Source organism: Mustelus asterias, chromosome 2, assembly GCF_964213995.1.
Source record: "Mustelus asterias chromosome 2, sMusAst1.hap1.1, whole genome shotgun sequence".
NCBI classification, from domain to species: Eukaryota; Metazoa; Chordata; class Chondrichthyes; order Carcharhiniformes; family Triakidae; genus Mustelus; species Mustelus asterias.
The window spans coordinates 151,075,869-151,093,339 of NC_135802.1; the positions used below are offsets into that span (position 1 = coordinate 151,075,869).

Genomic DNA, 17,471 nt, shown 5'->3' on the forward strand with positions numbered 1-17,471 from the left:
TTATTGCTGTTCCGTTTTTGCACGCATCTATTATTTACTTGTATATAGCCCGAACCACCTCAAAGTTATTATTTGGGGGCCTATAGACATCATACAGAGATGAATTTTATTCCTCGGTGAGGAAGATTTCTCTGGGAGTTTAACCCACAAATATTTTCCTCTGTAATCAATACCTGGGATCCATCCATAATTTAAGTGCAATGCAATATTTAGTTTGCAGAGCTCACTTGTGGAAGCAGTGTCCACAGAAGGCTGCATCTAACATATACACGTTTTCAGAGAAATGTGTATATGGGAATGAAGAAGAAAGGCTCAAATACAATAGAAGACAAAAAGATTTGGTAGTCAGCAGGTGGTCCTATCGAAGCGAGTGAAATTACGCAAGCTACAAAAACTGTTTATTAATTACACATAAGCAATTACGGAACTTAAAAACAGAAAAACTTAAAAATATATTTTGTTTTTCAATTATTAAGTAAGCCTCCCATGGTACAAAAGCAATAAATTTCATATTTCACAAACAGCTAGAACTTTCAAACCAAGTCAAAATAGGTTAATTAATCCTTTGAGGACAGCAAAAGCACCTTTATACCAAAAAATAATTTTAAAAAATAAGCAACTTGCACTCAGCTTCAGATCCAACAATGGTGAGTGAATCAATGTGGTAGTCAGAATTTAAGAAAACAAATTGTATGAACAGAAATAATTATTTTTCCAGAGCTCCATAACTATTCGAGGATTGTAGGTTAGGAGATGTAGCTTAAAGAACGCCGATAGTGGGAAAGATGTTTGGCAGTGTTAAGTAGTCGAGAGTTCAGTAGAGATAATGCTTCATAAACCAAATGGCGTTCTTTGAAGGTGACAAGATGCCGGTGGACAAGATAATCCACTAAATATAGTTTACTTAGGATTTTCAAATGGGTTTGACTCAATTCTTCACGTTAGGTTAGTAAGGAGGCTTAGGGGATGTTGAACAGTTGACAAGTTGTAAAGATGGACTGGCAACATAAGAGGAAGGGAATAAATGGAAAACGCTCAGCCTCGGAAAAAGGAACCAAAGGATTGCTACAGAATTCTATTTTGGAAACCCTGTTATTTAAAAGATTAGCAAGAAATGGAACAGGATGCACATGGCAGTTTTTAAAATTTGCTTATGGTATCAAACTCTGCAGCCAGTTATTAAATAGAAAGGGGTCAGACTATTTTCAGAGAGACTGGGACAAATTACAAAGATTGAGATGCGGCAAATGGCAGTTCCAGCTTCCCGATTACCTGTCTGAACTTTCTGTGGGGGAGAAACGGACTTGCTGATACATTCCTTCTAATATTTATTTAGCGATTTGTACTTTGTTCTCGTTCTTTATTAAATAAAGTAGGATTATTTCCTTTGATTCTGTTACTTGCGTTGTATTTCTCTTGATTCAGTTACCAAGGTGATGCTGAAATACGTTCATCTGAGTTTTTCCTGATATGACAAATGACGGTGATTCCAGTGCTCCAGAAAACAATAACACCAGTCCGTCAGAGGTTTTTGTCTGTGTGATGCATGGCGCCTCAAAACCTCCGCACAAATAATATGAAAATTAATTTTTAATGAAAAGGATTGCAGAATGCTGATTATTAACTCATTTAGTCACTACCATTCATTTGGCTCCATCTATTTCTCAGGTTTATTTTATAATTTTCAGCATTAAGAGTTTCAGGAAAACCTTCACAAAATTGAAAATATATGTCTGGTGCACAAAAGCTCAACCTGCCTGATGCTGAGTAGCCTCTGCTTAAAAATATATTCCTCAGTCACCGAAAATGCATTTTCGAAATCTGCTGCCAATGACGATGTCTACAACACATTTGTATGCAGCTTTTATGCTGCATTATCTGCTATCAAGGGCAATGCTTTCTGCCTTTGAGAGACAAAAAAAACTACCGATCTTCCCAAAAGCTGGCTTTGACAAATCCATGATGTGGAGATGCCAGCGTTGGACTGGGGTGGGCACAGTAAGAAGTCTCACAACACCAGGTTAAAGTCCAACAGGTTTATTTGGTAGCACAAGCCACAAGCTTTCAGAGCGCTGTTCCTTCATCACCTGATGAAGGAGCAGCACTCTGAAAGCTTGTGGCTTGTGCCACCAAATAAACCTGTTGGACTTTAACCTGGTGTTGTGAGACTTCTTTACTTTGACAAATCCAACAGGTTTACTTCAGGAGTTGCCGCAGGTGGATCCCACCAGTAAACCAGGAGTAGCCGCCACTGCTGTCCCCATCCCTCTCTGGAATTTTTTACCGAAGTAATGGTGGAAGGTTCAGGAAAACAGTGTACGTTTGCATGGAAGGTTTTTTTTAAAACTGTATTTTGAATAGTGAAATTGAAGAAGTGCGACTAATTTGACAACACCAGAGGTTCAAACCAAGCACGTGGACACTTAATGTCACTAACCTTGTGGCAGAATGATTTTCTATCAGGTACCAGGTGGCGGAGAATTTTTCACTGGTGAAATCACCACTCATGCCCTGAAATAATCCTTCTAGGTCCTTCTGAGGAATCCTGCCTCTGCAAAAGGAATTTTAAAAAATTCATAGAAATTCTTAGTTGGCGTGTTAAACATACAATAGAGCAAATTCAAAGCTGCAGTATTTTTAAAACAAGCAAGTTTTTAAAGACTATATTTTATCAGCAATTTAAGTCAACAGGTTACATTGTCTCACCACCTACAAAACTTGCCTTGCAATCGTAAAGAAGTGACTTTGATGAAGGTAGTTATTTTTCACAGAATTCTCAACTGAAGCTGTCACAGAACTTCTGTGCAATTTTAAGGAACAGAGAATCACTACTGAAGCATTTCACAGTAAATTAATGCAATTTGATAATTATGACAACTACACTTTGCACAGTATACCTGGAATTCTGTTCATCTTAAATTCCCTTCTGTTTAAATTGTAATAGATTCCTTAAGCAACAATTTAAATATATGGGTCTGGATTTTGCTGTTAGCAATGTGTGAGCAGTGCTGGCTGGTCATTATTACACTTGCCCACAACCTCTGGCCTTTTGCACGAGAGCTTTCAATAATTAGGGAGCCAAAATATGGGATCTGGAATCCAACGAAACAGGACATGTCCCCTTAACCGATCAGACTGAAGCATCCTTACTGTGACATATAGAGTCTAAACTAGGAAAGTTAGAACATTTAATTCAACATAAAATTATGTTAACATAGAACAGTACAGCACAGAACAGGCCCTTCGGCCCACGATGTTGTGCCGAGCTTTATCTGAAACCAAGATCAAGCTATCCCACTGCCTATCATCCTGGTGTGCTCCATGTGCGTATCCAATAACCGCTTAAATGTTCCTAAAGTGTCTGACTCCACTATCACTATAGAACCAAGTAAAGAAAGTAAAAAAGTAAAGAAAGTTAAGAAAGTTAAAAAAAATTCAAATTAAATCAAATCATTGAAATCTTAAGAAAACATAGAAACTGTTAGAAGGCCATTCGGCCCTTTGAGTCGGCTCCTCGTTTCAGTGTGACCATGACTGATCCTCAATCTCAATGTCTTTTTCCACTTTCTCCCCGTATCCCTTAATGCCATTAAAAAACAAAAAAAATCTCTTTCTTGAATACATTCAGTGAATTGGTCTCTACAGCCTTCTGTGGTAGAGAATTCCACAGGTTCACTACCCCGAGTGAAGAAATCTTTTCTCTTCTCAGTCCTAAATGGTCTACCTCATATTCTGAGACTTTGTCCCTTGTTTCTAGATTCCATAATCAAGGAAAACATCCTTCCTGCATCTAATCTATTAGAACTGTATATGTTTCAATCAGGTCTTCTCTCATCCTTCTAAACTCTAGTGAATACAGGCCCGGTCGAAGCAATCTCTCCTCATAGGACAGTCCCACCAACCCCGGTATCAGCCTAGTGAAACTCTGCTGCACCCTCACTATGGAAGTATATTCTTTCTTATGTAGGGAGACCAAAATTGCATGCAATGCTCCAGGTGTGGACTCCCTGTGTAACTGCAGTAAGACATCTCTCCTTCCAAACCCAAATCCTCTTGCAATGAAGGCCAACATACCACTTGCCTTTCTAATTGTTTGCTGCACCTGTCTCTCCACTTTCATTGACTGGTGTACAAGGAAACCCAGATCCCTCCATACATCCTCACTTCCCAATTTGCTGGTCTCCTGCTCTTTCCGGGATGTAGCATCCTCTGTGCTCCCAGTCTCTCGGGATAGTGTTCTTTCCGTGTTGAACCCAGGCTTCCAGTCTTGCATTCTCTGGACTCCACTTGCTCCAGGTTTTTGATGTGTCTCCAGGCTTCTCTCCCCTCCAGGATCCTGCTCTCTGTTGGCTCCATTCTTCAAATATCTGAACTAGGAGCAGGAGTAGGCCACTTAGTTCCTCGAGCCTGCTCCGTCATTCAATAAGATCATGGTTGATCTGCTTGTAACTTCAACCCCACATTCCTGCATTTTCCCAATAACCTTTCATCTCCTTGTTAATCAAAAATCTATCTAGCTCTGCCTTTAAATATTCAAAGACTGTGCTTCCACTGCCTTTTGAGGAAGAGTTCCAGAGACTTTCAATCCTCAGAGAGAAATTCTCCTCATCTGTATTAGATGAATCCCTTATTTTTTTAAAATGGTCCCTAGTTCCTCTCCACATCCACCCTGTCAATACCCTTCAGGATCTTACAGGTTTGAGACTCGACACTTGCTAAAGTAAACTTTCAATGCCAGAGAGGTTGCTTTGCAAGAATAACATCTTACCATTGTGTTAAAAATTAATTCAGACTTAAACCGACAAGCCCTAATATGTCACGCCTTATTCACTGGGTAGCTACTGGTCGTCATGCAAATTCATAACCATCTACCAACGTGAATGACAAGCCTCTTGGCGGAGGAGTGTTACAGTACAGCTTTTGGGGGAGCATGCAAACTCAGTAAGCAACCTCCTGATTTCCACATTTCACTCTGCATGTGCAGGGCCAAAGTTGCTGTCCGATTTAATCCATAATCTAAGACAAAGTCCAGGTCAACAGTGTATATATTGATAGACTGAGGATGTGACACACACGTGCACACACAAAAAAAAGTGAAATGCAATTTGTCCCTAGCCCACCAACACTATTCATGACATTTTATAAAAAACACTGACTAATATTTAAGTGAACTCAATGCATTCACGTAAAGATAGAAAGGGGAAAAAAGCCTGGATCATAATGCAAAGGCAATACGGCACAGCACAGAAGGCAAGCACACAGCTGCTACTCAAACACTCCAGCATAACTTTTCATCATTTAAAAAGATCAGTGTTTGGCCTTTCTGTAAAATACAGATTTTTTGATTTTTATATTATGTACAATATACGCATGTGTGAACACTTTGAATTATGTTCCAAAAACATTTCCATTTCGATAGTTTGCTCAGCTTTAAGATCCAGAAGAGAGTTCTCAAGCTTTCAGAAGCCAGTTTTTGCTCTGGCACAGCTGCCGGCTTTGCAATTTCACTCACAGCATCTATTACTCTAGTTTTGGTTAAAACCGTCTCCCTGGCAACATATTAGAGCTTTTTTTGTGACCTACAACAGATTTTTTCAAAAAAAACCTGGAAAAGAAAGCAGGCTATCCAAATGCAGAATTTATACAAGTGATGATAGCTAGAGTGGTATGCATTAATAACGTGTTCTAGCCCACAAAGATCAACTTGACACAAGACACAAGCGCCAGGAACTTTCACAAATGTAGGTTCACTTGGAGTTCACTTTTTCCATTATATTACCCACTGTCATTTGACTCTAGAATGGACTTAAGTAGCAAGGAAATGCAATTCCTCATTTCTGACTTCATCATGTTAAACTCTCTCCAGCACGGAATTAACCACCCAAGACTTGGATCGTTCGAGTGGTCGCACTCGTTTAAAGGCACAAGAAAAATAGGTACAAGACTAATTTGCTCTCGTATCTTTTTTTGTAAGTTGACCGTTTGACTCTGAATCCAATTCACAATGCTGAAAAGGCGAAGATTGAAATTGCAGGTTTCAATGGATTAAAAATGCTAACACTTTGCTCATCACTTAAGCATGCTGCAATTCAAATCGGGCCAACATTCAAGTCACACAAGCCTTAAGTTGAAATACTGCATACAGTATCCACCACAAGGTGGCAGTGAGATATCAAATTTGTTTCGCCAATATAATGGAATAACAAACAGAAGATGATGAAATGCTGCATCAAAAATGTTGCAGGAGACGGAGACCATACTTGATGGGACCCGACATATTTTATATGTCGAAATCCACTTTGGTATACAAATTTGATCTGTGCAGATCACATGCCAACATCACAATATAAAACTCTACAAACTAGTCTGTGCAATCTGCATCTGTTTATGAAATTCTGACATGTGGATCTGCTATAATCTGCAAAAAATATTCAAACTAAAGCAGTACTTAAGTAGATAGATCAGTTTAAGTGGCGGAAATTATAAAAGATATAAATGCAGCTTAATAACATCTTGCTTTTCTTGGAGCAAGAACATTGTACATGGAGACATGAAAGTGTCTCAAAATGAAAATAAAGACTACCAATTACCTTTATTTTACATTATTTCTGGTACACTGGGCGGTGGATTTTATATGAATAGCACACCGACCAATACACACACAGCCTTCTGTCGCGCAAGAAAATGGCTTGCACCATGGTGGTCAACTTTTGTGTTAAGCATCACCTGCTGTGGCTCTGGAGCCCCACCCTGGCATTGCAACTTCTGTCACATGTACTGCAGAGGAGGACAGTGGGCTGAGAAGGGACACAATCTGCTGACCTCTATTCTCTCTGGGGCCTGAAGCCAGTTCAGCTTGTCGTACTTGCTCGCTCTTCCAATGCCCTTCCAAATAGTCAGCCTCGAGAAATCAAGGCAGTCAGTGACTGTCTTGCAGCTATCCATGTCGATGTCCGTCATCTTCATATCTCGCTTGGAGGTGTCTTTGTAAGGGAGGTATGGATGCCCAGGAGGTGACGACCCAGTGACCAGTTCACTATACATAACAATTTTGGGTGTATGGCCATCATCAACTTGATGGATGTGGCTGAGCCAATGCTGACGTCGCTGGTTTAGGAACAAGTGCAATCTGATGGAATTGGCACATTCCAAGACCTTTGAGCTGGTGACCTTGTCCTGCCAAAGAATGCTGAGGACACATCTGAGCCAGTGAAGATGGAAACCATTGAGCCTTTTCTCCTGCCAACCACAGATTGTCCAGGTCTCACCATGGGAGAAGAGCACTGAAGATGCAAACTGGGTAGACTCACAGTTGAGCGTTCTCAGTCAGATTGCTGTTGTTCTGCACTCTCTTACCCAGCTTGGATGTAATAGCTGCAGCTTTTGTGATCTGTGTGTTGATTTCAGCATCAAGTGACAGATTGCTGGTGATTGTGGAGCCGAGATATGTGAAACTATCACATTATCAATGCTGATCGATGAAGGTACAGCAACATCCTGGACCACAGCATTTGTCTTCCTGATGCCAATTGTCAAACAAAACTCTTTACAGATGGAAGTCTGTCCATTTGTCCCTTTGTATGGAATGTTAGTACAACATTGTCAACATAGACTGAGTCTCTGACTTTGCTCACCTTTGTCTTGGATCTCAGGCAAACGAGGCCTGAGCTTTCTATCAGTCTGTTACATAAGTAGACACCCTGAATATATGATTATGAAGGCGTATGACAGCAACAAAGAAAAAGGGAGACCAATATACTACAATCTGCAATATATCTTTAACCGCAAAAGGAAGATGCACTGTATATTTACTGCTAACACAGCCTCCCTTAGGATAAGCAACGGCAAAGCCCTACTTTCACTGATGCAACTCTTGAAAATAACACGGTTATACTTTCACAAGGTCATTGACAAATAGAGTGCGATCTTAACACCTGCTCACGCTACGCTCCTGCTGCATTGAAGACGGAGATTTTCCCATCCCGCTGGCATGAACGGTTGGAAAATTGCAACCCCAACTGGGTTTCACAACCGAGAACCTTACAATAAATATTACTATATAAAATTCCATATGATATAAAACATAGATAATGATATTTTTTTTTTTAAAACAGTACCATTGAAAAAGAGATTGCCAGGGTTAACTCTGCATTGTAATTTTAGCAAGATGCGTATTTAAACAAAAGGAAAGAAAATAAGTGCGATTGTTACATAATACAGCCAATAGCAAAGCTAAAGTGAAATATGTTATGGATGAAAACATACAATATCTTGAAAGTGAAGGAGAAAATTGGTTTAGCAGTAGCCTGAGATTACATTTCAGATAACCATCATCAGAACAAGGTTCACAAAACGTGAAGGTGAATGTAAGCTTGGAATAACACATGAAATGTAAGTCTCTCTTTTATTTTTTTAAATTGAAAAGACCACTTTACTAATGAAGTGCCAGAAATACTGGCAAAAAAAAAATCAACCTCCAAGCTACTTTCTTCAGTCCATGTTCTATGCAGCAGTGTAAAGCGAATTTGAGAGTTACTAACTTTTAAATGCATTAACTGCAATCAATGTCATGCCGTGATCTTTGAAGTTCATGAACTACAATTTCCAGTGAAACTGACAACGTCGTCGTGAGAGAATATGATTGCTTTTGGTTGGAAAGAGGCTTTGTGTGACCACCAGCACAATAAACAATCATCATCTGTTTTACTTTACAAAGTGTGTTCAATGGCATGCAACATTTAGCGAATTTAGTCAGAAAAATGGCAAAATACTAACGAGCAGAGGGGAAAGCAGCACTCTAAGTACATGGGGAAACACGTTACGCTCTGCAGTGCAATGACAGAGGAATTTGTTTTGAAAGGAAAAGATCTGATAAAGTCCTTTGTAAGTTGCCAAGTCACCTTCCAACACAAGTAATTTTAATATTTGACTGGTGCTCATGATAAGTACTCTTTTTAAGTTCCCACATCAGAGGAAAACATCAGAACTACTTTATGGCATTGTAACCTAACAACAACAACTTGCATTTACATAGCACCTTTAGCAGAATAAAACATCTCAAGGTGCTTCATAGGAGAAAACAAAATATGATGCCAAGCCACACAAGGAGACATTAGAGCAAATCTTGGTCAAAGAGGCAGTTTTAAAGATATATTTAATGTGTTTAGGGCTCCAGACACTGAAGCTACAACCACCACTGGTGGAGCAATTACTATTGCAGAAGATTGTGGGAATGGAAAAAATAGATACATATGGCTGGGGGGGTTTTGAAAACGAGGGTGAAAAATTTCTCATCGAGACACTGCTTAACTAGGAGCCAATGTAGGTCAATGTTTATTTATTAGTGTCATAAGTAGGCTTACATGAAGTTATTGTGAAAATCCCCTAGTCGCCACACTTGGGCGCCCAGCACAAGGAAGAAATGTGAACAGGATTTAATGAAAGTTAGGCACAGGCAGCAGAGTTGCGAATGACCTCAAAGGGGGATAGAATGTAGCAGGCCGGCCAGGAGTGCATTCGATCAATCCAGACAAGAGGTAACAAAAAAAAAATGGTGCCATTGACTAGACAGCGGAGTTTGAAACCAGAATGAAGATAATGGCCTGGATTTTCACAGAATGGGAAGGACTCCTGAACCATCTAAACTTGGCGGCAGAACTTGATACCAGGACTCCCGGCCCAATTTCCCAGCACCGCCCATTTTCACTGGCATAGGATAAAGATGCGAGCCCACACCCTGCACTCTGGACTTGGTTAACTTCATTGTGGGTTAGCATCTACACCGCGCTCCCTTCCCTCCTGCAATTCTCATGGAGTTGGGCCAGCTTCTCTCTGACTCATGGTTAATGGATCTGAGAGTCTGGACTTGGAACGCTTTTAAAGGTAACTTTGAAACGTTTTCCCCATGCCCCCCAATCCACCCACAAGGCCCTTTATAGGTCCCATGCCAAGTTATGCTCTCCACTCACCCCTCATACCCTCCATCCCAACTCTTGGTCCCTCCAAGTGTAAACTACATATAGAACCAATGAATCTTATAGTAACAGAAACATGTGTGGAAATGCTGAGAAATAAACACCCATTCGTAATTTTCTGAAAGAAAACTGGTGTTTCCACAACCCTAGTGAAGTGTTAAATAGACCATTAAAATATCAGTGAAAAGCTAGCAGCACTTAACACCAACTTTGTGCAAATAAAAATTCAGACATTGACAAAAGAAATAGAAAGCAATAAATTATAACCTCAGAAATGTCAAATCAAGCAAAGTCAACACTTCTCTGCATGTGTGTAAACAAGCTCACTCACATAATCCTTTGATAAGAGTCTTCTGCTTTTGGGCATGAAAGAGTCACGCTGGGCATGGGAGGTGTGAGGAGTATGAGTTGGTATGGGACATGGAGATGGCATGAAGAGTGAGTGGTGAAGGATTGAGGGCCTAAAATGTTCCAAAAGCCTAGGACAAAGTTTATTTTTATTCTTTCACAGGATGTCACTAGCTAGGCCACCATTTATTGCCCATCCCTAATCACCCACAAGAAAGTGGTGTTGAGTCCTCTTCTTGAACCGCTGCAGTCCATGTAATGTCGGTGCATCCACAGTACTGGTAGGAAGGGTTCCAGAATACTGACCCTGTGACAGTGAAAGAATAATGATACAGTTCCAAATCAGAGTGGCCTGTGGCTTGGAATGGGATCCCTGCAGAATGAGGCCATTCGGCCCATTGAGCCTGCACCAGCAACAATCCCACCCAGGCTCTATCGCCACAACCCCACATATTTACCCTACTAATCCCCTGACACTAAGGGGCAATTTAGCTTGGCCAATCAACCTAACCTGCGCATCTTTGGACTGTGGGAGGAAACCGGAGCACCCGGAGGAAACCCATGCAGACATGGGGAGAACGTTCAAAATACACACAGATAGTCACGAGGCCGGAATTGTACCCGGGTCCCTGCTGCTGTGAGGCAACAGTGCGAACCACTGTGGCATCGTGCTAGGAGGGTAACATGTAGGTTGTAGTGTTCCTATGCATCTGCTGCCCTCGCCTTTCTACATGGTAGAGGTCAAGGGTTTGGATAGCGCTGTTGACGAAGCCATGATAAATTGTTGCAGTGCATCTTGTTGATGATGTACACTGTGCATTGGTGGTGCAGGGAATGAACATTCAAGGTGATGGATGTGGTGCCTGTCAAGCTGGCTGCTTTGTCCCGGAAGCTGTTGAGCTTCTTGAGTGTTGTTGGAGCTGCACTCATCCAGGCAAGTGGAGAATTTTCCATTTCAACCCTGACTAGTGCCTTGTGGAAAGTGGATAGGTTTTGGGGAGTCAGGTGGTGAGTTACCACAGTATTCATAAGGCTGGTAGACCTTGTTGAGCTCTGATGAAGAGTCTCCTGACTCGAAACGTTGGCTCTATTCTCTCTCCACAGATGCTGTCAGACCTACTGAGATTTTCCAGCATTTTCTGTTTTCATTTCAGATTTTTCAGCCTCCGCAGTACTTTGCTTTTATCTTATGTGCTGGTAGAGTTCAGTTGATCTTTTAATCAACCCATCTCAACACTCAGCCACTCTGTTGCCACATCCAATCTGCTTCTGGGATGGTAGGTCCAACTCTATCCCATAGTTGATCACACCCATTCTTCCTGAAGATCTCCCCATCATTGCCCTACTGGGTGGGACTACACTTGCTGGGCTACATTCTTGTCTACCTGTTTGGAGCCAGAGAATCACCAGAAATGGATTACTGCACAATTACATCTGGTGTCCCCACAGATGTCCTCTTGGCTCCTTCCTGTTACTAACCACATGCTCCTCCTCACCAAAATCATTTACAAACATCAGCTTCTATATGTACCTAACAGCATCAGCTCTACCTTGACCTTCTCTGTTGTCTCTGCTGGTATAACATTCAGTCTTCGACAAACAGAAATTTCCTGCAATTAGTTATTGGGAAGACCAAAGCCATTGGGCCAGATTTGCGCTACCAAGGTGGGGAGCTCGAGTTGGACCTGCTTCCGTATAAAGTCCCCCTCTATTCTCACTCCGAAGAGGCACAGGCAGGATAGTGTTGGACCCGCTGCCCCAGAAGCATCTGGAGGCAACCACAAGGACGGTTACGTGTTGAAGCAGTCTGGTTAAAAGGCCCGCCTCGGTTCTCTGAAATTTTATCCCAGTTGTTTGGTTACACTTCACCTCCATACGATCTCCTAACCATGTTGCTTTATTTATCCTCATTTACTCCTCTAATCTTGCCGTGCACCTCCGCCCAATGTACCTGTAACATTTCCAAGGATCATCTTTGGTATTGTTAGCCTCATTTTATCACAGCAAAGTCCCACAAATAGAATCATAGAACCCCTACAGTGCAGAAGGACGCCATTCAGCCTATCAAGGCTGCCCCGACCACAATCCCACCTATGCCCTATCCCCATAACTCCATACATTTACCCTAGCTAATTCCCCTAACACTAAGGGGCAATTTAATATGGCCAATCCACCTAACCCGCACATCTTTGGACTGTGCGAGTGCAATACTGCAATTATTTAGCAGCAATGAGAAAAATGATCTGGAAGGACAGTGAACAGATATTGTGATGCATATTTTCAAAGCTGCTGGTTGAGGAATAACTATCACGCATGACAACAGAAAATAGGCCATTAATCTTTGAACAGTGACATGATGTAAATGATCACCTGAAGGGACAAATAGAGCCGAGGTTTAATGTCTCCTCTAAAAGTTGGAACCTCCAGACTTTGCTGATGAATTGGCCAATATTTTATAATTTGGAGATGCCGGCATTGGACTGGGGTAAACACAGTAAGAAGTCTCACAACACCAGGTTAAAGTCCAACAGGTTTATTTGGTAGCACAAGCCATCAGCTTTCGGAGCGCTGCCCCTTCATTGGGGAGTTCTGTTCACAAACAGGGCAATATAAAGACACAAACTCAATTTACAAAATAATGGTTGGAAAGAGAGTCTTTACAGGTAATCAAGTCTTAAAGGTACAGACAATGACAATGTACCCGAGGCATGGTATACTGGGGAGACCATGCAGATGCTACGACAACGGATGAATGAACACCGCTCGACCATCATCAGGCAAGAATGTTCTCTTCCTGTTGGGGAACACTTCAGTGGTCACGAGCATTCGGCCACTTCTTCGGGTAAGCGTTCTCCAAGGCGGCCTTCACGACACCACAGAGTCGCTGAGCAGAGACTGATAGCCAAGTTCCGCACACATGAGGATGGCCTCAACCGGGATCTTGAGTTCATATCACACTATCTGTAACCCCCACGACTTGCCTGGGCTTGCAGAATCTCACTAACTGTCCTGGCTGGAGACAATACACATCTCTTTAACCTGTGCTTAACCCTCTCTCCACTCACATTGTCTGACCTTTAAGACTTGATTACCTGTAAAGACTCGCATTCCAACCATTATTTTGTAAATTGAGTTTGTGTCTTTATATGCCCTGTTTGTGAACAGAACTCCCACTCACCTGATGAAGGGGCAGCGCTCCGGAAGCTTGCGGCTTGTGCTACCTAATAAACCTGTTGGACTTTAACCTGGTGTTGTGAGACTTCTTACGATATTTTGTAGCCATATCCTTCTAACTCAGAAGCAAGATTATCCTGAACCAAGTCAGCACAGGATAGTGGGAGGGATGGAGAGAGAGGGAGCACAATTGAAAACCAACACATGAAAGCAACCGATAGACACAATGGCTCAGATTTTGTGGTCAGCAGGATGCTGACCTCAAAGAAAGCTGCCCACAAAGATACAACCAGCTCTGTGGTTTTCACCTCTCCCTACATTAATTTGAAACTTGCAACAACTCAAGGGAATCTCCAAGCATCCAGCAACAGTGATATCATCAAGTAGGCAAATCATTAAAGAATTCTCACAAATAGTGAATCAGGAAATAAAATGCACTGATTATCTCTCACATTTTATAAATTATACAGAGAGCAAAATAAAGATTGGAGCATACACATTACAAGCTGAAATATATCTATTAAAGTTTAAGATTAAAAACCACAGAATTTATCATATTGGAAGAACTTGGCGTTATACAAACATAAATTTAGTTTCCTACAGTTGGAAAGGTTTCTCAGCAGTTGCTGTAAGTATAAACAGCAATAAAATCTCAGTTACACCTCATTAATAAGATGTACATTTTTCAGGGGTTTTCAACAAAATCATAGAATCCCTGCAGTGCAGAAGAGGCCATTTGGCCCATCAAGTCTGTGCCAAATCTCTGACAGAGTATCTTTCACAGGCCCTCTCTCGTGCTCTATTCCTGTAATCCCGCGCATTTACCATGGCTAATCCTATCTAACCTACGCTTCTTGGGACAAGAAGGGGTAATTTCATATGTCCAGTTCACCTAATCTGCAATATTACAAATTAAATGGGGAAGTTCTCGTCAATTCAGTGATTTCTAATGTTCCCCGTCTCATAGAATCATAGAACCCTACAGGGTTCACCTAACTCGCACATCTTTGGACTGTGGGAGGAAACCGGAGCACCCAGAGGAAACACTCGCAGACAAGGGGGAGAACATGCAAACTTCACACAGGCAGTGACCCAAGCTAAGAATCGAACCCGGGTCCCTGGTGATGTGAGGCAGCAGTGCTAATCACTGTGCCACCGTGCCTACCCGGTCTGTTGGGATCTTCAACAGCAAAACCTTTGGAGGAGCAGGAAATTGTTGATAGCAACTTCTAGATTTCTGTATTTAACTGTGCATGGATTTGATCAGTGATAATGAAAGATAGATGGCATGAGAAAGCAAGTTTACCAGATCCATAAAAATAAGTGTTCTCTCAAATTTCTGGATTTTGATCCAGACTTTTAGATGTATCTATCCTAGTATTAATCTTTGCAGTACTGGATTGCCACTGTTGTCAGGCATGAAAGGTACTACGTCAATTTAAATTTAGCTAGACACTGTCACTTGCCCTCTTTTTCTAGCTCTCCACAAGAGAGAAGGAATACTCAATGGCAAGAGTACAGCTACCAAAAGCAGCATTTAGTGCCTGCTTCCTGCTGAGAAGAGGACACTGTAAATCCTGACTGGTGAGACCAAACACTTTAAAAACATTTCTCTAGAAACCGACTCTAGAAATAATCATTTCCAAATTTATTGCCACAGATTGTATAAATCTTATTACATTTCAAAGCTTTACTTCCCCCATTTTAGATCTAGATATTCCTAAACAAACCAAAAGGAACTTTCTCAAAGACGTAAACTGCATTCAGTATCAAAATAAACCATTACTTAAAAGTCATGAGTTAATTCACCCTGTGATGACATTACCGTATTCTGAATCAATGACCATGTATTGAGATACTGTTAAGGATGGTATGAGAACATGCAAGAGGATTTTTCTGTTAACTTTATGTTAAAGTTTACTGTTAGTTTTTTTTCTGTTCTAGCTATTGTGGGTGGTTTGCACTTGTGTGCTTGTTTTAACTGTAGTTTTTATTGGTCATGCAATCCATTATCTGATGCAATTGCTTGGCATATGTGATTACTGTGGCGACATGTCTAGTTTTGTCATGTTGTGCTGAGTATGTCAGGAGACTGATGTCTCATACTAGAGACACAGATCTGTCATTTGTCAGCCAGATTTTCACAATACATTTGCTGTAACAGCGACCAAAACATTTGGGAAACTAAAACTTGCATAATATTCATACATACTGAGCAAAGAGCAATTATTGACTTGTGGATTATTGTCTGTCATAACTAAAATGCAAATAAATGACCACTGTATTCAAAGGGGTTAGATGGTGTAACAGCAATTTTAGTAAAGAAACAATCTTTTCTTGTACATTCCAATTACAAAAGGTTTCTACTTTGGTTGGTTTGCAACTGTTGCTGATGTTAATGTTAGAAAATTTCTACTACTGATACCGCCAATGTATTACATTTGCTGACATGGTGAACAAGTTAAAAACATAAATCATTAGAAATAGTGCGAGTTAACAAAATGTTGCCCCCTGACAAAACATATTTGTCGAGCTATTATGGATTTTTTTTAAATCTGTATTTTGGTGCAAGAGGTACCAATACATGTTGTTCTTGGTGATTTAATAAATTAAGCTTTTGTTTGTAAATTCACCCCTAAAAATAGATATACACAGTTGTCATGTATGGAGTTAATACATAGTTATTCAGACAGTTTTAAAACCTGGCGTGATTTCTTTTAAACTATGAATATTTTTACCCATCATTACTTATCTCCTGGCTTTCAAGTAGAAATTTAAATAGACATGCCCTATTAAATGTTCTTGTACGATTCACTGCCAAGATCCTCCTGCTGTTTTGTAATTGTGATAAGTAATTCGGTACAGTCAATAGCCTGGATAGCACCAGCACAGACAATTATTAGTTATGAAGCAGCACTCTATACTAGCATTAGTCCATCTTTGTTGGACAGCAGTTGAATGGTTAAATCGGCATACAAAGGTTTGTAAGTGGTCTATGTATATCTGCAAATTTGCAGTACAGGTCTCAGATCCTTCATTGAGTATACCTTATTTGAAACTCTCGGAGTCGACAGCATTTTGGATTTCAGATTTTGTTTTGCCTACTCGCATTCCAATGGCTGAAGCCAAGGTTAACTATAGTTTAAAGTTGACAAAATGGCCAGAACATTAAATACAGGATACCTGTAATAAACTCCCACCCATGGCACCATCTGTGATTCTGCTTGTCGGAGAGGGTTCGCAAGGTAAAGAGTGAAACAACTAGATTTCCCGCACTAAAGGTCGGGTGCAGTCGATGAGATTTGTGCCAACTTGGGTCAGAGACTTCCCATGCTAAAGGTTGTTGAGTTTCAAAGAAAGTGCATTTTTTGGATGTGTTCAGTTTTTGGATTTACAGATAAAGGTATTTCAACCTATATCCTCGACTGAAACACAACATTCTTCAGCTACCCAGTTGTTTGTTTATCAGGATTCAAATTTAATCATTCAGTTAATATTATCGTAGAATCATAGAAACCCTACAGTATAGAAAGAGGCCCTTCGGCCCATCGAGTCTGCACCGACCATAATCCCACCCAGGCCCTACCCACATATATTTACCAACTAATCCCTCTAACCTACACATCTCAGGACACTAAGGGAAATTTTAGCATGGCCAATCAACCTGACCCGCACATCTTTGGACTGTGGGAGGAAACCGGAGCACCCGGAGGAAACCCACGCAGACACGAGGAGAATGTGCAAACTCCACACAGACAGTGACCCAAGCCGGGAATTGAACCCAGGTCCCTGGAGCTGGGAAGCAGCAGTGCTAACCACTGTGCTACCGTGCCACCCACAAATATTAGGAGGTAGGGTTTTGAAACAGTGTTGTTAGGCATTTTTTGCTTCTATTCTGAGAGTAATTTCTGCTCCTTATCTGCCATATTCCAGTAATAGAGATGAGATCGCATTAGGTCTGCCTAATCTGACTTG

The 17,471-nt window shown here is 41.0% G+C and overlaps 1 protein-coding gene and 1 pseudogene across 2 annotated transcripts in view; both read right to left on the reverse strand.

Moving 5' to 3' along the window:
* Positions 1–17,471, reverse strand: part of exoc2 (exocyst complex component 2) — a 268,711-nt gene that overhangs the window by 171,985 nt on the left and 79,255 nt on the right. For both annotated transcript variants that reach the window (XM_078198474.1, XM_078198482.1), the window contains exon 5: positions 2,438–2,551. In XM_078198474.1, coding sequence (XP_078054600.1) covers positions 2,438–2,551 — 114 coding nt within the window. The remainder of the gene's footprint in view (positions 1–2,437; positions 2,552–17,471) is intronic.
* LOC144481967 (small nucleolar RNA U3) lies at positions 14,954–15,141 on the reverse strand (annotated as a pseudogene).